Source organism: Electrophorus electricus, chromosome 6 (assembly GCF_041902795.1).
Source record: "Electrophorus electricus isolate QZ-2024a chromosome 6, ASM4190279v1, whole genome shotgun sequence".
Lineage (NCBI taxonomy): Eukaryota > Metazoa > Chordata > Actinopteri > Gymnotiformes > Gymnotidae > Electrophorus > Electrophorus electricus.
Window position 1 is genome coordinate 6,610,895 of NC_137502.1, and position 20,555 is coordinate 6,631,449.

General features: G+C 41.8%; 1 protein-coding gene across 1 annotated transcript in view; it reads right to left on the reverse strand.

The window, feature by feature from the left end:
* Positions 1–670: 670 nt before the first annotated feature.
* The window catches only part of tbxas1 (thromboxane A synthase 1 (platelet)), a 56,477-nt gene continuing 36,592 nt past the window's right edge, over positions 671–20,555 (reverse strand). Inside the window, exons 7-14 of the mRNA XM_026999547.3 lie at positions 17,850–17,938; positions 17,583–17,731; positions 17,162–17,292; positions 16,722–17,072; positions 3,005–3,093; positions 2,673–2,810; positions 1,490–1,652; positions 671–1,362 (exon numbers count right to left, since the gene is read on the reverse strand). Of these exons, the coding sequence (XP_026855348.3) occupies positions 1,270–1,362; positions 1,490–1,652; positions 2,673–2,810; positions 3,005–3,093; positions 16,722–17,072; positions 17,162–17,292; positions 17,583–17,731; positions 17,850–17,938 (1,203 nt within the window). The 3' untranslated portion in view covers positions 671–1,269. The remainder of the gene's footprint in view (positions 1,363–1,489; positions 1,653–2,672; positions 2,811–3,004; positions 3,094–16,721; positions 17,073–17,161; positions 17,293–17,582; positions 17,732–17,849; positions 17,939–20,555) is intronic.

The following is a 20,555-nucleotide window of genomic DNA, read 5'->3' on the forward strand; positions in this document are numbered from 1 at the left end:
AGACGCGCGCGCGTGGGCACGCACACACACACACACACACACACACACACACACACACACACACACACACACACACACACACACACACACACATATATATATATATATATATATATATATATATATATATATAGCAGTAAAGTACTTATGGTTTCCAGAGAAACAAGATGTTTCCTAGGTTCCAAGAGAGTAGAGGTAAAGCTTATTACATATCTTGCATGAAATACTGTATAGACAACTCTTGCAGTAGTACATGAGAGGGATTGATTATACAATTAATTTTTTCATACTACTTATTTTAGTGGCTGTGTTAATAAATGTACATGTCACACATCTACAGTGCTTGCAGGCTAGAGTACCACAGTTACAGCTGGTCATTTATCCTACTCTTGACAATCATATTTTTGATGTTCTTATCTCATGTCATTCTCAAAAAGGGATGCAGTCTCTGCATCATCCTGGAGTATTTTGAGGCATTTCAGTATAATATTAGCCAGTGTTTTACAATAAACGAGCGCCAAAAGAATTATTGTTGTCTTAACAGTAGATTGTTTACAGGTCAATGAATCAATTCTCTGAACGTGTAAAACACGAGCAAACACAGCATTATCTATGACCACCTTAGGTGTTGAAATCCACTGATAAGAAAATATTAATTTCATTTCCACACTTTTCTGGAGAAAGTCTTTATTTTTACTGCAATTACACTTATGTCTTAGTAGCTGTGACTAAGAGATGGCGTTTGCAGGCCTTGCAAATAAGAATAAGAGTCTGTAGGTTTTATAATAGATGGTGGTATTTAAACCATAATTTTCACACTGTTCAGGAGCATAATATTTTCAGAATAGTGTTAGGTGCAATCCACAGTAAAAAGATAATGTGAATAATATAACTAATTTTTGTAGATGTACAGTAAATCAGAATTGACTATCTAGGCTTGGAGTATAATAGCAACTGTTTACAATAGAAAAAATACATTTTGTTAACCCCTTCAGAAAAAGAAATAGGAATTCTTAAAGTAAACTTATAAATTAAACTGACAACCCTTTGTTTAAAAGGTATGTTTAATTAGAGGTTCAGAAGAGTTTCCTTGTAGCTTTGTGGTAGTGACCCAGCTTCTTCTCATTCTCAGGTTAATTCCCAAAGATTAGTGCCTTTACCATGCATTCTAGCTAAGCACATCTTCAAAAATAATTATTTTCATTCATTTTAGATTTTCAGTGAGGAGAATAATCTCTTTTCTACAAGAAATCAAAGGAGAAAGAGTTGTTATATATCACCTGATTTCTCCCTCTTTGTAATTTTAACAAAAATGCCATTTTTGGGTCCCAGGGTGGTATTTGACTTTAATTCAAGAGGAACCTGTAAGACATAAACAAATGGCATGTCATAGAAGCCTTTAGAAATATGGCTCTGATAGACTTATGTTTATCTAATATTTAGTCTAATATTGTTAAACATCTGTTGTAACCATGTAAAGTGCACAGACCTCGGTGATGTCACAGGCCACCACGTTAAATCTCCTAAAGATGTTGATGAGTGCCACCTTCATCTCCAGCTGCGCTAGCCTCAAGCCCACGCAGCTCCGAGGCCCTGCTCCAAAGGGCAGATAAACAAAAGGATGTCGCCTGGCCTTCGCTTCAGGGGTGAACCTAAAGGAGCAGGACCGAGAGATCAGCCTGCAGCTCCCGCAACCTCTCCCGTGTCACGCTCCCATCCCGGAGTGTCCCCCGTCTCCATGGTGACCTGTTTACTTCTGCGTTTTCTCGTTCGGTTTCTGTTCTCCACCCTTTATTATCCCAGGCTGTTTATTTGTCCTATTGGTTTCCCTATTTAAACCCCATGTTTGTTTCCTGTCGTTGCTGGTCATACTCTTAGGTTCTCCCTAAGCCTCTTTTGTTTTTCTTTCCTGTTCTTTGTTTTTTTTTTGTATTCTCTCGCTTTTGTTATTATATCTCGTTTGTTTGCGCTTCTTGTGTTTCGGGCTTCTCTGTTTTCTCAAGTAATCCTGGATTGCCTTTGTTTGACTTAGGCTGGTTTGTACTTCTGTGGTTCTCTTTTATTTATGGTATATCTATTTATGTTTCAAGGGTGTTCAAGTAAACACTCTCTTTGTTACTAATGTTAGCTATTAGCCTCCTTCGTGCTTTGTTTTACTACTGTTTCTATACATAAACCATGTACAATAATTATGTTCCTGTTGAGTTTCCTTATTTAGTTAATACTCTCTTGCACACCATTATTCTCATGTGTTTTGTATTTTCCATTTGAAATTAAACTCACTCCGTTTCATTCCACCCTACTGTCGTTAGTCATGGCTTTATCTCGGATGACTTTCTTTACGCTCTCATACAACGCAATTGTACTCCGCACTTGTGTTCGCCCTAAAGCTCACAACGTTACATCCTACAACACCAAAACTGACTTCCACTCACACTGAAGCGTTTCAAAAACTATGGGCCAGATTTAAATATACCTTAAAATAGTCATAAATCCTCTGAAATTATGATGGTGCAGAAATCCTGTTTTGTCTATTTTTCTATCAACGATTAACCATTAATGCAGAATACAGATATAAGAGCCACTCTGGGTCATGTGTTGCTGTTTACATCCAGTCTTTTCTAACATGCCACAGATGAACCCAGAAAAGTAACTAAATGAAAAGGTCTGACCTTTCTGGTATGAATTTCTCTGGCTCCGGCCAGTGCTCTGGGTCGCGGTGCAGGAACCCTGCTGCGATCTCCAGGGTAACTCCCTTGGGTAGGAACTGCCCGTTCACCACACAGTCATGTTCAACCTCTCTCGCAAACCTAACAGGAGGCCAACACAAAGAGCATGCCAATGTAACATCATCTGAACATGTGGCATCTACTGAATATGCCATAGCCCATATACAGAATGTGTTATATTATAAAAGCATATGCAAATGTCATATTGCTGTAAAAAACCTCTCTGTGATTGTGATTGCTTAAAAGGAGCGGATGTGTGGTTGATAAAGTCATACCTAAATCCAGGCGGGTAGAGTCTTAGCGCCTCACAGACTACCATGTCTAAATATTTCAGCTCTTGAACATTACTGTAATCTGCTGACCCCTAAAAGGAACAACATACCAGTAAATTCATAGCCTTAGATTAAAAAAAAAGAAAAAGAAATAAACAAATGTTGTACCAAACTGGATATAGTGACAACGACTTTTATTGGAGGCGGCACTGTTGCACTATGTATTGTGCGGAGAGATGAGAATCCTTCCAGCAGGGGGCAGTATTGCAGCACAATGCAAAAGTCTGGAAAGAAAAATGATTTCATGGAAATATCCTGTTGAGAACTCCATCAATTCATCAAGCCACGGTTTTATTTTTCAATTCCAATGACTCATAATTCTTAAAATCCAATACCAAATCAGACCAACAAATGGTCATACCCTTGCGTATTTATTATCATAATATTTACTAAAACCAGACAGCTGCTGAGCAGTTGTGTGAGTATGGTGGCCAGTGCACAAAGACACAGTGCTACAAGAAGAGTGACATTACTGAGTCAGTTTTGGGAGCGTAGGGGTCAGGAACCCCTTCGAGGCGTCCTACCCTCAGCTACTGACTGCCAGACTGAGGGTATTACACATGTCTGGGGAGGGCTGAAATCACTCAGCTGAATGACCAGGCAGGGTGGGAGAGGCTGAAGCACTAGACATCCTCCACACACACACTCCTGTCTGTCTGTGCTGTCACTTCTTGTTGGTGGCTACACTGATTCCAGAACAGAGTGACATGGCCTTAATGAAAGGCTCGATACAGAGACTTGGAGAATGGAGGCACATAATGTTAAGATGTGCAATTCAATAACACACTCACTGAAAGGCCCACTGGGAGAATATGGAGTAAAAGTTGCTTTGAGAGCAATCTGAGAGAGAGAGAGAGAGAGAGAGAGAGAGAGAGAGAGAGAGAGAGAGAGAGAGAGAGAGAGAGACTAATATGAACTCTGTCATTTATCTGGCATATCCTAGAGTCATTCCTGGCTTAGGAATGTGACCCTTAAGAAGATCCATTTTTTAAGAGCCACAGTCTCAAGTTATAAAATAAGCCTCCACTCTGGGAGAATATGGTAAGGGGAAGGACAGTCCAGGTTTTGAGATCTCTGAAGCAGGCTTGATTCTCTCTGCTTAGGCAGAGCTTTCTAGTGACATGTCTACAAATCAAACAGATTTTTCCTCTCATAATGTGTGGGACTAGTGGGATTTATAATTTATTCACATTTGAAGTAGCAGAATTTCATGGGTGGATGCATTATAGCACATGATCACTCACATATCTAATACGTCCAAACAGTGCCAGTGTACATATTTTCATACATATTCCTCTCTCTCTCTCTCTCTCTCTCTCTCTCTCTCTCTCTCTCTCTCTCTCTCTCTCTCTCTCTCTCTCTCTCTCTCTCTCTCTCTCTCTCTCTCTCTCTCTCTCTCTCTCTCTCTCTCTCTCTCTCTCTCTCTCTCTCTCTCTCTCTCTCTCTCTCACACACAGACACACACACCAAGCACCTTGAACAAAGATATGATATAAATACATTTTGTAATTTTAGCTTAGCACTGTTCTGAACACAGATCATTAAACAGAAACATATGAGCTCTGCATTGTTTGAGTTGTGCCTTAGGTCCCTAGGTGATAGTATGCTTGTACTTGGGCCCAGGCAGAATGACACCTGGCAGTATCAGGAACAGGAAGAATATTTGCAGTTATGAAGAGACTGGGGTAACATGCATCATATTCTGGAGGCCATGATGCTGAAAGCAGTGATCAATCTGAATTTTGGGAAAGACAAAAAACCTGTATCAGACGATCAAAGTGTTTGGGTGGGGCAGTAGGGGTGAAAGAGCCCAGTTAAACGGGAGGCACTAGGACCATGCAGAGATATGTATGGCAGCAGGAGAAGTTTAAACTTAATGTGAAGTGGGACAGGTAGCCAGAATAACTGAAACAGAATTGGGGTGATATGTGCTGATTTTTTAGAGTGAGAGGTGGTTATAGCAGCTGGGTTTTGCGCATATGTAAGACAGTGGATGGTTTTGTTTGGGATTCCAATGAGAAGGGAGTTCCAGTAGTCTAAGCAGGGAGATATGAAAGCCTGGGAGAGCAAGTCAAGCACTACTACTTAGATGGGATAAAAAAAACTATATTTTATCAGGCCCCGTTTGGAAATACATTCCTGTTTGGAAATACATTCCTGTTTGGAATTACATTTCCACCAAGTGTCAAGCGGTGCTAGAAGAAAAGAGAGATGTGGACCGGCACTAAGCTGGTGATGGAGTACTCAGCAAGGCTGAAAACTAAACAAGGACCAGAGAGAAAATCACACAGTCAGGAAGAGCAGGAGAAGGCTTTGCAAGTCATCCTCGGCCATCATGACCCACTTTTATACATATACTGCATGTTCCTGAATCATCAAACTCAACATTATTTCTTTAAGGCATGCGGTGACATCGAATGGGAAATTTATGATTTTTCTGACTCCCCTCTATAGTTATGTGATGCAGTGTGGGCTCCTGATGTAAAGTATAAAAAGATCTCCACTAAGAACCAAGTGTATCTTATAATGCTTCAGAATAATCATATTGCTTGTAAATAAGAAAAAGAATAAAAAATTCTAAACTGATTTTTTCAGAGTATTATTCTGTAAGAAAAAATAAGGCCACTTATAAAAGTTAAAATGGGGGAATTAAGACCACTTAGGGGATCCTCTTTTCAAATCCCTGACTTAAAATCACTAAAGACTATATGAATCCAGCTGAGGTCCTGTATAAAAATGCTCTGACCTAAATATAATGCCTGAACATTTGATTTAAAAGGTGGGGTGAACTTTGTTATGCACAAAGAATCACCATGAAAAAACAGCCCATTTTCTTTGCATACTTCTGAGAGCCTTGGTATTAACATCAGCCCCTTTTCAGCCAATGAGATTCAGAGTACCCGCGTGTGAGGCATAAGCTTGGCTTAGCATGGAGGCCCTTCTCAGCCTCCTGGCCCCTCCTGCCTGCATGCCTTTCTTATTTATGTCTCCCCATTCATTCACATCAGGGCCCACCGAGACCAACCGGCAAACAAACAATTACTCTTTACATTCTGGAGGTGAAACCTCCAGTTTATGGCCAGCCTACTTCTGTGCCTGCAGGCGTGTGTATCTGTGTGCATGTTTTGAAGTCTGTCTGGCTGACCACAACATATTTTGGATTAAACCTTTAATCCCTCTCATATTGCTGCACTGTGAATCAAAAGATATTTATACAGTAGGCCAAAAATATATGAAATATGGTACACTAAGTGTATTGAAAATGATGCCTTAGATGCAGCAAACGTGAAGCAATTAGCAGGCTCCCTTTTCCACATGCCTGTAGGATTCATGTTGTAGGATTCTCACAAGAAGCTGCTATTTATGAATATTGATAGTGATGAAGATATAGTTACGTGGTTAAACTAGGCATGCCTTGAGGGTTCTGTTAATGCACAAACGTAATTAGTGTCAGAGTGCATTGTCTTTCAGCGGCGTGAGACACAGTGAGCATCTCCTTCCTACGCAAGCTGGTCTTGTGTAAGGAGCGGCAGGTAGAATTGCGTTTCTGTGTGGTAAGACAAAATGGCCAAGCTTTGAACATTTTTTTTTTCCTGACAAAAAGGGTTGAACAGCAACAGGAAAAAGAGGGAACAACAAGCTAGACCACCACGAAACACCTACAAGGTAAACGAGGTGCCCGAGTGTAGGCTTTCACACAACAACAACACAACAAGACATGGAACGCATCCATTACACGCACATCAGACACCATAACACTTGAACCCAATGCACCAGGCTGCCTTTACTTCCCTCAGTATGATCATTTCCACTGGAAAATGGTTAATTAGAAAGATTTATTGAGTGTCTCAGGACTGTGCTCTTATCAATAGGAGTTAGGTAGCTGAATGACTGATACAGCACAACAACAGCATAGGACTAACCTGAAACTAGAGAAAAACTCAATTATGGGAAACGTAACTACAAATGGCTTAATAAAATTATTTGGCTAGAAAATTAATGATCTGTCTTGGTCCAAAATAGTCATAAAATAAGAGTAATTGGTGCAAAAAAGGAGTACTGTAAGCTGAGGTCTAAACCACAGGAACGGTTAAGGACAACTGTGAGTCATGTTAAACCAGCATTGCAAAAAAGCTCTTCCAGAAAAAAAACAAAACACATTCAAATGTAGCAACAACACCTTATTTTATAAATAAAATAAAATGAAATAAATTATTAAAACATGTCATTAGTGTAAACAAAAATAATGTGTAAGACTGCTTGAAAACAACAAATATCTAGTTACTTAGAAACACTAAATGATCTTAATCTAGAAAAAATATTTTAACTTAAGTAAATTTAGCCTTTTACAAGCTTGTAATATTGGCCAGTTTTATAAAAAAAAATTTCAGTACCCACTCCAAGAGCCATATTCATAAATTCATAAACAAATCTATAAAAACAAGCTATATTCCTGAATGAAGACAAAAGCAGCAGTCATTTATAAGGACCTTTTTCATTAAAACATTCAGCCTCTGATTAGACTTCACTTTCCACTCGTAAGACAACATAGAAGAACTGTTACATATAATTAAGAAGGCAATCTAGCCATCCATATCTTTTACAACTAAACTTTTAATAGCATACAGAAAATATGATCATAGAAAAATACTATAAGCATTTCATTCATCTCATAAACTGCTTAATTCAGTTCGGGGTTGCAGGGGGCCAGAGCCTATGGCAGCACACATTACAGAGCAGGAACCAACAACCGCATGGGGCACCTGTCCATAAGAAGGTGCACACAAACACAAAGACGCACAAAGACACACACACACATACCAATTTTAGAGACACCAATCGACCCAAAAGGCACGCCTTTGGAACGTGGGGAAGAAATGAGAGTATCCAGAAGAAGCTCACACTGATACAGGGAGAAGGCAAAAAACCCACACAAGCCAGGAATCGAACCCTGGACACCAGAGCTGGGAGGCAGGAGGACACCACCATGCTGCCCGCACTATAAATTAGCCACTATTTATAAATATTTAGGACATTGATACGACACCATGCAGATCATTATTCTGGCTTGTTTTCTGATATACCTGATATATCAAACATAGTTAAAATAACTCACAAAGACCAGCAGCATCAAAAGCAACAAGTTCTGGTTTAAAACAAGTTCTTTTCTCATTTAGAAAATGCCTAATTTATCATTGATGTCCAAACACAGTTTTATTATTTTTCAAAAACAGGATTTTTTTTACTTTCTTAAGCTTAATTTTTGGCAGTGTGTGGGGGCATACATGGTGAACACCTGAGAACAAGTACAGCTGCACTGCTGGCCCGCAGAGCAGAGCTAATACAAAATTAAACTAATGTGACTGAAATACATTGGCAATGTTTCAGTGAGTTTGAGAGTTAGAAGCACTGAAGGAGTATGAGGAAGCAGGACTTTGACTTTTTAAAATGTTTTATATAAATCCGCAAAAGATTCCAGGTGAGTAATTGCAGTATACAGTAGTAAACATATAGAGATATTAAAAACTGTAGTGATGTTTCCAGTGACACAGAATGTTTCAGACAGAGGTCATTCCTGTGCTGTGCAAGCAATGGGAATTTCTAGGAGGAGGAACCGGTTTATGTTAGAAAATGTTTAAATCATAGCATTCATTCCACGGAGTTCCTGTCTCACCCTTCTAGTGGGTGATCATATCTTTTTCCTCACACTCGAGCTTTATACCAAAAGCCTGGGAGTTGAGGTTGTGGCACAGTGGTTTTGCTGTTCCTATGATTGTGCTCTTCTGGACTGAGATTGATGTCATTCCTGGGATCTGTTGGAGCCACTCCTCTATCTTAGGGGTCACAACCCAATGTGCTCCTGTCACCACTGCGACAACCTTAGTGTTGATCTTCCACATTCTCCCAATTTCTTCTTTCAGTCCCTGATATTTTTCTAACTTCTCATGTTCCTTCCTATGGAAGTTTCCAACACTTGGGACCAACACATCTATTACCACTGCTGTTTTCTGTATCTAGTCCACTATTACAATGTCTGGTTGGTTTGTCACTACTTGGTTATCTGTCTAGATCTGAACGTCCCACAGGATCCAAGCCTTGATGTTCGCAAATCACTCTATGTGGTCCCTCCCATCTGGACTTCGGGGTGTCCAGCTCATATTTCTTGCATATGTTCCTGTATATGGGCCCTGCCAACTGGTTGTGCGCATTAATATATACGGACTCCACCCATTTGTGTGAGAGTCATCACATTGTCTCTATGTGTGTCACTGATGGAGCCATTAAAGCACCCAGTGCTGGCTCCCCACTCACAGCTACTCTGAGCACCTTTATTTAATTTAGCCTGATGTGCTGGAGAATAGCACTGTAATGGACATTCAAATGACAGGTCATAAGGCTACTGCAGTGAAAGCAATTATGAGGTTTTGCTATAATGGTAATAACATGCCACTGGTGAGAACTGGGAAAATGGTGATTACAATCACTGGACTACTAACATTTGCCAGGAGCTTTATATGACTAACCTTCACTTAACAATTAAACATCTCAGCACAATAAGCAACAGGAAAACTGTGCGTTCTCAAACTTATGATGTTGCTTGTTCAATGCTAATTTTTTTAAATAACTGAGAAATCTGTTCTTTATATGTAACACATGCAGTTCTTTATATGTATACTAACTATTTCTGCTGAATTCAGTATTAAAATTAATTTCAAATGCATAAAATGAGGTTCACTACCAGATAGCCACAGGCAAAAAACATATTAATATTATAACATTATATATTTGGTATTTCTTCGGATATTAAACACAACAGGCACAAATAAAATAAACAGGTAAATACGAAGTCCATCACTGACACAGCAGCAGTAAAGTGGATAATTTACATACCCCCCCGGAGTCATGGTAACAGGGGTGGGGTACAGCTTGAGGGTCAACAATGACAGCTGTTGTCATTCCGTGGCGCATCAGTCAGGAAGGAATAACTGAATTACAGAGCTCTTCTTTATGGGGGCCAGGGCTCCAGGCCTGTGCACATCCCGTGGCTGCAGCATTCTGATGACTCCATCTGCTCTATTAAACCAGCCAGTATGAAACACCAAATAGCAAACATGGGAGTCGTATTCCTCACCCTCCAGTCACAATCAGTGACATCAATGGCATAACAGAAAAGCTGAAGCATCTGCTCTTAAGAAGAGTTTGTTTTTCCCCATAACTCTAAACAAATGACTTGCATCATGAAACCGAGGGTTAAGAAACACTTCCAGGAACTGTGGCTGCGTGTAAACATACACGCATGGCTTGAAGAGTGACTGTAAGACCATTCAGGATGTGATCGAGTACAGATGATTCTAGCCTTCGGTCTGGACTGACAAAGCCCAGACCGTAGGCCCTGCACTGTGAAAACCCCAGCTGAGCCATCTGACTGTGCATAAAATTTAGAAATGCCTGACATGGGCAAAATTTGCATGCCACCTGTGAACATATAATATGTCAGTGACAACAGTACACAAACAAACAAATCAAACATAGACAGTGGAAATTTCAGAGAACTGTACATGCCTGTGACCTGACATTGTGCTCACAGACTGTCCTCAATAAGATGTGAGAAAAGGGATCATTGTCACAGGACACACTGGAGCTTTCCAGGAACAAGAAGAATTATAGCACTCCAAGAATGAGTAGACATACTACCAAAGAACACAATAACTGCATGTATAGTAGATGCTGCTTAAGACAATACTAAAGGCAATAACAAATCAGAAGCACTATACTGTACTGGATTATATTGTACAGCCCTAATCTCTGAGTTACCATATACTCAACAAATAAACACCCACATAAATCAGTTTTCATGATTTAACGTGCATATGTTCCTGACTGCATTCTGACACACCACAGCCATTTATGATTCTGATAAATTATGACAAATCGACCATCATATTGTTCTTAGTTGTATATCACAGCAATTTGATATTTTGTCCATCATTCTGCCATTCCATGGACAGCCACATGTAGGCTTATTCTGCTGTGCCTAGTTGCCTTAGGCAAAGACACAGAGACAGAGAGAGAGTGAGAGAGAGAGAGAGAGAGAGAGAGAGAGAGAGAGAGAGAGAGAGAGAGAGAGAGTAAGAGAGAGCAAGAGAGAGAGAGAGCACATTCAGACTTGGAAGCTTTGGTTCGATTAAAATGAACCCTGGTGTGATTGCTCTGTTACACTTCTTTTGAGCAGGTAAGAATGCTGTATTTCTCATACACACCAAATAAGCAGAGCAAGACCCCTTGAGCAGGTTGGTCTAGATCTGTTTCCAAACAAACTCTGTTGCGGTTCCTTTGAAGTATGAACACAGTACGAAGCAAAGGCACCAAACAGACCAAACACACGTGATGTCACAAATGCGACCCTAAACACTTCATGAGAGAACAGAGTCGTGGTAGTGAAAATGAGCTGAGGGCAAACGTGCAGCACTGAGGAGGTAAAATGCCTCATTAACATTTTGCTCAGTGAACATATATGTACTACACTGAAGCAAATGCACAAAAATGCCCATGTATTCAAAATTCACTTCCTGCACTGGAGGAATTCAAGATGCACTTCCTGCACTGGAGGAATTCCTCATGCTGGTTTGCCTCCATAACGCATTTGTCAGCTCTTCTTGAGTTTTCAACTGGTAGAACTACCACCGCACATATGCAACCCCCACAAGTGCATTTAGCCCAGCATAGAGCATTGTTGTAGTTCAGTTGGCATTATCCCAGTTATTCTCACAAAATATACATCATAAAAGCTATTCAGTTAGGATCTGAAGTATCCATATTTATTTTGTTTACATCTGGTCTGATGGTAAATATGTCAGTGTGAGCACTAAGCGAACCAGGACTAAAAAACAACAATGTATCATTTTCTGCTTTGGTCCAGACCAAGGGAACCAAACTACAAATATAAATGAACCCTGAAAGTAACTTTTCACTTGATACCTTTAATGCATCTATTCTCGTCTTTAAAGCACCTTAACCTCCCCCACCCACTTACACTAATTGAGGGCGGAGGATGGGACACAGAGGGACAAAGAAGGGAGGAAAGGATGGGGGAGAGAGGAGGAGAGAGAGAGAGACAGAAACACAGAATGAGGGAAGGGGAGAGAGGAGGAGATGGAGAGAAAGCGAGATAGGGAAAGAGAGCTCAGTCCATCATTTCATCTTTTTAAGATAGCATGATGAGCATCCCCTATATAAAAGGTAAAAAAAAGCACAGGATAAGTAGCCTCTTCATAACAGCAGGAAAACAGGAGTGGGAGACAAGCCTTCTCCCCAGCCAGTGATCTTCACTTGACCCCTGGCAACGGCCATACACATGATTTTAAAGCATAAAGGATATACAGCCCTGTGCGGTTCAGTGTCTTTCTCTCTCCCTCTTAATCAAACCCCGTGTGAGCTGAACCCAACGATGTAGGCTTCCTCACCACCCAAGGATTCCTCTTAGCGAAGCCCTGCCCACTGCACCTCTGTGTCCCACCCTGCCCACCACCCTCTCTGGAATCATCAGACAATTTAATGGTTTTATTAGACAATTATCAGACAATTTAATGGTCCTACAAAAGAGAAGTGGAACGGTAGAAGCAGAATTTGAGTCATTCACAATTACCACCTTTCCTCCTCTCGTCCTCAAAATCAAGTAAGTAAGTGAATAACACAAATCGGGTTCCTAAACCTTCATTATAAAGCTCTGCTCCGAAGAAGCTACAAGACAAATAACAGCAATATGTATGGGAGGCGACAGCTGCAGCATTGTGGATCCTGCAGGATGAAAGGCTGTGTTATTGAGTTTAGCGGTGGAGATGCCTTTATTCTGGGCTGCGTGATATGAGTGAGGGAAGATGAGCAAGGCAAAGAGCCCCCTGGAGGCTCCGCCTCACACACACAGTGAATTATTCACAGACAGGAAAGTCACGCTGCAGACGGCTCGCTTTCTTTCTGCCTTTCTGTCTCTCGCTCTCTCGCTCTTTCTGTATATAGTGCTTCTCTTTATTTCACTTCCTCTTATTTACACAAAAGTCCATATTTTGTACCTCCTGTCAGATTGTTACATACCCTGTTCTGTGTTTCGTTCACTTACACACTCAGTGCTAAGTGGAATTAACCCCATCAGTCAAACAGCAGAGTTTTCACACTGGTGATATGACCAATTTGTTTATCAGTTCACACACACACACACACACACACACACACACACACACACACACACACACACACATATATACATATATATATATATATATATATATATATATATATATATATATATATATATATATCTTTTTCTTTCAAATAAATTTCATTCAATCAATTTCACTTGAGACTACATGTCTTTTGTCCTGAGGTTTGTTCTGTCTAAACGTACAAAAGTTCATATGATAAAGTTCATATGGGGATACGTCGAATGAGGAAAGTTTAAGGGTCAAGATCGTCTCATACTGCTGATGTAACACACTTGAGAAGGCTGCAGTAATGTCCTGTATTACAGAGTGCATTAGTAACAGCACCATATGGACTTCAATTTATTCCTCCTTCATGATATCTACATCTCATCAAAGGCCTATCAAAGAAAGAGTCAGCTTATTCCCATTGCCCCCGATCATTCACCTTGAATATGCACTGTGAATTAAATAACCAAACTGTGCCTCCCAGTTGCTTATTCAAAGCGAACACTAGTGGAGGTGAACTGTCTAACGCGGATGAATGAACAGATTTAACGTACTTTGAACAAAAGCCAGACCTCTCTTCCTGGATCTTCATTGCTGCATTACTGAAGGCTGACGGCTCAGTCCATATCCTTGTTTCCTTCACTGACCCCTGCTGCACCTCCCCCTCCTCCCCAGTCTGAGAGCCCCCCCCCCCCCAACTCCGCCCCCCCCCCCGCCCCTGGCTCCCTCATTAGGTGACGGTTCGCTTCATCTCGCTCTGCTATTTATGCAGATAAAAAAGGCGAATGAATGCGGGGTCGCCTGGGGAAGCCGCACACAGCCCTGGACGAGACAACGACAGGCTGTAGCAGCAGGTGAGTGTGTGCAGGCAGCCACGCACTCGTTAGGCTGCGAGACATTTCCATGTTTGCTACTTAAACCACCCAGTGCTAAAACTGCTGCTTGCTGGAGCTCGGTCAGCGACATGTTATTACGGAAACAGAGACTCAGACTGTGTGAAGGCTAGAAGGCGGGGCACCATCCTACTTAGCACCTATAGCTAAGTGGGCATATGGCAGTAACTACTGACTAAACAGGCCTTTTAAATTTACAAGCAAACTATTCTGCTCATCCCAGAAGTCACAACTGGGAAACTCTTGTTGAGTTATTGCATTACTGCTCCAGAAATATATGCAATGACTCTGGCATTAAACTGGTGTCAACATTATACTCATGCTTGAGGTTATCATTCAAATCACAAAACTGCTCGGATAACAACTGGCTGCAAGAAAGCGCTGAACCCAAACACGGCTCTAACATAAAGCCATTTTATGGCATCTGAATTATGGTAGGAACTCGATACCCTCTGCTGCCGATCAGAAGATTGACATTTGGAAAGCCTTCCATGTCGAGGTCTTCAGTTAGAGCAGTGAGATGCTTTTACAAAATAAACTGAACGGCTCTTTGCTCCTCACAGAGCTAAATTCGGGACCTGTGCCAGACGCTGCAGCCCCAGGCGGGGGAGGGGGGATTGACCTTCATATCCATTATAGCGCGATGTGCTATGGCCGATGCCCAGCTGCTCGGCGTAGAGCCGCTACTGCTGTGTGCTGCCACGTCCACAAACACAAACACACGAACCTTATCCTGCTCTCACCGGTCGGAACTGCGCACCCCAAGCCTATTACTTACACTGAAGGACAAGTTTCTTTGAAACTTTTGCCACAACAAATTTCTAGCTTAAAACAAACACTTTTACAAAAGAACTCCGTTATGGTCTCACTTCAGTAAGAATGAGAAACTGCAGGCACTGTTTTGTAATTTGCAATCTATTACCCAGACCGATTTTAAACAGCTATCATGAAAAAAAGGATTTATCATATTATATAATGCTAAAGTAAGCATCAAATGAATTATGAAAAATACCAAGAAATCCATCAAACATTACCTAACAATAGCTTCCATTTTAAGACCAGGTCTGAGCAAAACATGTCATTAATAAAATAAGTCTGGCAACAATAATCTAAGAGAAAGAAAAAGATGACATTTGATATAAAAGCTGCCGCGTATGAAATATTTAAACTTGCCCATAGATCGGTGTCCCTCAAAAGCTATGAAGCGGCCTTTTCTTTCAAACACTCTGTTACCTTCAAAAAAAACCTAAAAAGAGCCAAACATCCAGAGCACACGAGCACATAAGCACAGGAGCAAATGAGAGGCATTGGGAGAGCGAGAATAAAATGGAGTGGAGTGGAGAGAGAGAGAGTCACTGAGAATGCCCAGCTCCATGTTTGATGTGAGCAGCAAGCTGTCCTTGTCTGCAGGGATTAAGATTCAGGCGAGGCATGTGGCGCAGGTACGTGATTAACGAGGCGCTGTGTGTGTGTTCGTGTGCGTTGTTGTGCTATGTGTGTGTCCAGCATTACGGCAGCGTCATGGGAAAAGAAGAGGAAGGAGCTGAACGTTCCTAGCTAACAGCAGCGCTGCGGCTAACGGAGAAGCTCCAGCCAGCACTGCAACATTAAATCAGTGCAAAGTCCTGTGACTGCTCACACTTCATTTCTCTTCACTAGCTGCTTACCTGAGTACGGCCTCGCGCCACTCCCCAGACCTCTTTTTAGTCACAGATTTCATTAAAACGGCATTATGCAAACCCTCTGCCTGTGTTTTGCTCATACAAAACTCCAGCTTTGGAATATTACACCGCTGGGTAATGTGACCTCAGTGTAAATGGCAGAAAAGACACTTTGAAAAAGCAATGTGGGTTGGCCTGAGTCACCTTATTCCCTCAAACAGCAGGCACTAACATAGACCTGCTCTTGCGCATGACAGAGGTGTCTCTTGGTCAGCCCCTGATGATTCTCTTCCTAAAACGTTCCCTCTTAGCCCACAGGTTGCAGGCTTTAGACAGGAAAGATCTCCATTCTCTGTTTCTCCTTCACTCATACATACCAGCCTAAGAAGCAGAATTGCAACCATTATTGCAAGGCTATGCTTTATTTATGAGTGGATCTCATAAATATGTGAAGTGCAAGTATAGAAGAAGTCAGTACACAATATAAAAGACAGCCAGATCTAATTCGCCTACACTGAGAATGCCAAACAAAATTTACAACTTACTTTGCAGTTTATTTTTACATTTTTTAAATGAATGAATGAATTTATTGCTGTGCTTTTTGTCTGTCATGCAGTATTTCTCCTGCAGATAGGACAATGCATATCATCATTGATTATGAAGTTACAAAAGAGTTTAAAAATGGCCACAGGCCCCAAAGAAGATATAGCACCCAGACTCTACCACATAAAGACATAGGTTCTAAATGCCACCCAAGTTAATAAATGAAACTTCTTATCTGAAGTCCTACAGAGTGAAGAGAAGCAGTAGAAAGCTTTACTGGATTAAGGAGAAAATAGAAACATTTAAATGGGTCATGTTCATCATGCAAGCTCATCATAGTGTTGTTTCTCTTACTCACATATTTGGTGTAAAAGTCATCCACCTCTCTCTGTAGCTTCTCCTGGCAGGGAGGGTGGATGGCCAGCAAGTAAGAAACAAATGCCATAGTGTTGCTACTTGTCTCATAGCCAGCCAGGAGGAAGATGAAGGCCTGACCAATGATCTCATCCTCAGTCATCATCCTCTTTGATTGGGCGTGTCTGGGTGACTCGTGCTCCAGGCCGGAGGGGACATTTCTGGGTTCTTCAGCCGCCTGGCCCTGAACATCGGCCTGGCCGTTCTCGTGGCTCACCACATCAAAGTGCTCCAGGGACACACACTCTGCACTGCTCCTCACATCCAGCATCAGCTGCAAGAAATCCCGCCGTCGCTATAGAGTCAAAGGTCAAGACGAGAGAGTTTGAGTGGAAGTATGTGTAGCCGAGTGCAATTTTTCATTTGTTCATGACTGTGCTGCACCTGACTGGCTGGCAGTTCATCTCTCTGTTTTATGATCTTCTGAATGCAGTTGATGAAAAAGCTGTTCATCTCCTCACGGCCTTTATTGGGTATCAGAGCACTGAGAGGCCTAATCAGGAATGGGAAGGCCACTGAAAGCAAAAAAGACGAGTATGAGGTGTTTCTCCCCCATATTCTTATGTCATAAACACAAGGACAAAGGCTTTTTTAAATGAGACCTCTTTCTCCGGTACCCTACACTAAATGTGCCATATCTTTATACTGCCTTCATTAAAGTGAATTTCATATTACCGTTTATGGGAGCTCCCTGTGAGACGTGATCTCTACTGTTCAATAATTAAATGGGAAATGGCTCTTTTCTAGATGGGCTCTGAAGGATGCTTTGGTCTAGATGTGTGGTTAATGTGGCAGTGTGACGTACTGAAGATGTACATGCTGGGTCTGAAAAAAGAAAAGGAGAAGAACTTGGAGGCGTGGTGGACAAATGGGTTATCTGGGTTCTTCTGAGAGTCCACGTGTATGCCAAATGCCACACTTGCTATCACGTCCATGGTGAAACAGCCAAAACACCTGCAAAAGAAAACTCTGTGGCTTACCACTGCAGTACGGTTTACTTCGGCCAAGCACATGTAATTTATTAACCAGCACCCACCCTACTGCTAGCACATTCACAAACACAGAGTCACACCTGTGGATGTCGAAGCTTTCTCCCGACTCTTGAAATGTGCTCAGGTTGTTTAGCAATGTTTCTGTGGCTGTAGTGATAAGAGGAACCATCTGTGATTTAAAAAAATACAGATATTAACATTAACTGATAAAACAAACAATTTACTCATGAAGTAAATCTGGTGCCATTCATTTATTTCAAGTTTGAAACTTTTTGTTATAAACTGCCTGTGCTGACAGAATAAATCCCTGCAGAAGCGCATAGCCACTACAATGCCATCACTCAAATAAATGTCACTTAACTAGATTAATTTCAAATGGCATCACCAAGTATAAAATACATGACAATAATGGATAAAACTAAAGCTAATTAAACTGTTAACTAATTTTCTTTAGTGTGAAAAGCACATGCAAGATGTTCAGTGCAACCAGATTTAAAAAGCTGGTTGTCTGACCAATGATGACACAGAACGCTGCAGCCAGGTCATGATACGCTAGACAAGAGATCTGATGAGTTGCTTCTAAACCCCAACCCACCCAGAGCAGTGAGATTCCTCTACCCTACCCCAGATCAGTTAGGTCCCTGTAACTCCACACCAGAGCAGTTAGATCCCTCTACCCTGCCCTCAGAGCAGTTAGATCCCGCTACCCCTGCCCCCAGAGCAGTTAGATCCCTCTACCCCTGCCCCCAGAGCAGTTAGATCCCTCTACCCCTGCCCCCAGAGCAGTTAGATCCCGCTACCCCCGCCCCCAGAGCAGTTAGATCCCTCTACCCCTGCCCCCAGAGCAGTTAGATCCCTCTACCCCTGCCCCCAGAGCAGTTAGATCCCTCTACCCCTGCCCCCAGAGCAGTTAGATCCCGCTACCCGTCCCCAGAGCAGTTAGATCCCGCTACCCCTGTCCCCAGAGCAGTTAGATCCCGCTACCCCCGCCCCCAGAGCAGTTAGATCCCGCTACCCCCGCCCCCAGAGCAGTTAGATCCCTCTACCCCTGCCCCCAGAGCAGTTAGATCCCGCTACCCCTGCCCCCAGAGCAGTTAGATCCCTCTACCCCTGCCCCCAGAGCAGTTAGATCCCTCTACCCCTGCCCCCAGAGCAGTTTGATCCCTCTACCCCTGCCCCCAGAGCAGTTAGATCCCTCTACCCCTGCTCCCAGGGGAGCAGCACTAAGGCGCTTTCCCCTCAGATGCCCATCACTGCAGATGTGATAAGCTTCTCATAGCAGACTGGTCTATCGATCCTGTCTGCTTAGGAAGAGAGAAATGAGTCTGCAAGCAGAGAGAGAGAGAAAAGAAAAAAAAAGCAAGAAAGAAGTCCAAAAAATGGAGAGAGGATTAAAGAAAGAGGAGGACACTGAGGATTTAAAACGAGGGAGAGAGACCCAGCAACCAATGTCTGTCCAAGTTTCGTAGACTTTTAATGCACTAACAGAAGACAGATTAAGACAGACTGAGAAATCCAGAGTGGAGCACATCTAGGGTTACCCCAGCCTGCAGTCATACGATATCCTAACACTGTTTTATCACCATCCTACCACTATCTTACCGGTATCCTAACAATATCCTAACATGTCAGTTACTTTACATAGACCTGCGGTGAAAAGCAAAATATCTCTTATTTGTTCTAAGAAAACAAATAAAATGAATGAAATATTAGTGAGGATGGTGTTCCAACGGTGCCAGATATGTGTTGATACATTCATATTTACATTTACAGGAATTGGCAAAAATTCTATTCCAGAGAGACTTTTACATGCATTTATCAGCACAAAAGAAGGTGTGCTTCCTAAGAATCAATCCCATGACACTGGTTTTTCTAACACCTTGCTCTACTGGGTCTCACCAGTGAGTGACAAACACTTCATTTTAATGCATCTTTATACATTTTGCCTTTATCCAGTGCATGATGCAATGTTCTGCTGATGTGGAATTTATTTTGGCAGCAGTTCAAGTAGATTCTTTAAACAAAAACCAGTTGATTATAAACAATTTTACTGTCTAGATCTTTGCAGTGGGCCAGTTTTACTTTACAAGGCATGTATGTATGCTTAATGCTTTTGTGGTGTTATGAGGCGTGTGTGTGTGTGTGCTAGGGTGTGTGTGTGTGCGTGTGCGTATGTGCGCGCGTATCGGAACAAATCGGTGCTCGGCTTGAAGGCAGATGAAGACAACCAGCAGGACTGATCGGGGAAGATAAGAACAGTGTCCTATGTCTCTTCTTGCAACTCCAACACAACTAATGAAAATCAAAACAAGCAGCAAGAGTAGGCGTGCACACACATGTTTGAATGCACTAAAGTCATGGAGGGTGAATATTAAGAATGCAGCCAAGAACAGCACAGCACGTGCCACGTGTTCAAGCTCTTCAAGACCTATGGATAGTATGGGGCTCTATGTAGAAACTGTTTAAACCTAAAATTGTATTTTATCTCAATTTCAGCTCCCCCCCCCCCCCCCACCAGTTTGAAGGACGCTGTGATCACTACAATAATCAAAGCAGCATTACAGCATAGTTACAGATTCAAAGTGTTCATAGTGGACTACAGAAATATGGCTACATGTCAGACATTCCTTTCACCGATTTTGTCATTTTACAATTAAACAAGTAATGTCTGCTTCTTATTTCTACTGATTATAACTGTCATCATAAATGGTGATTTTAACATCCATCTAGATAATGTAAAGGAAAATAATACCAAGGAACTTTCTGCTTTATTTGACACTTTTGGT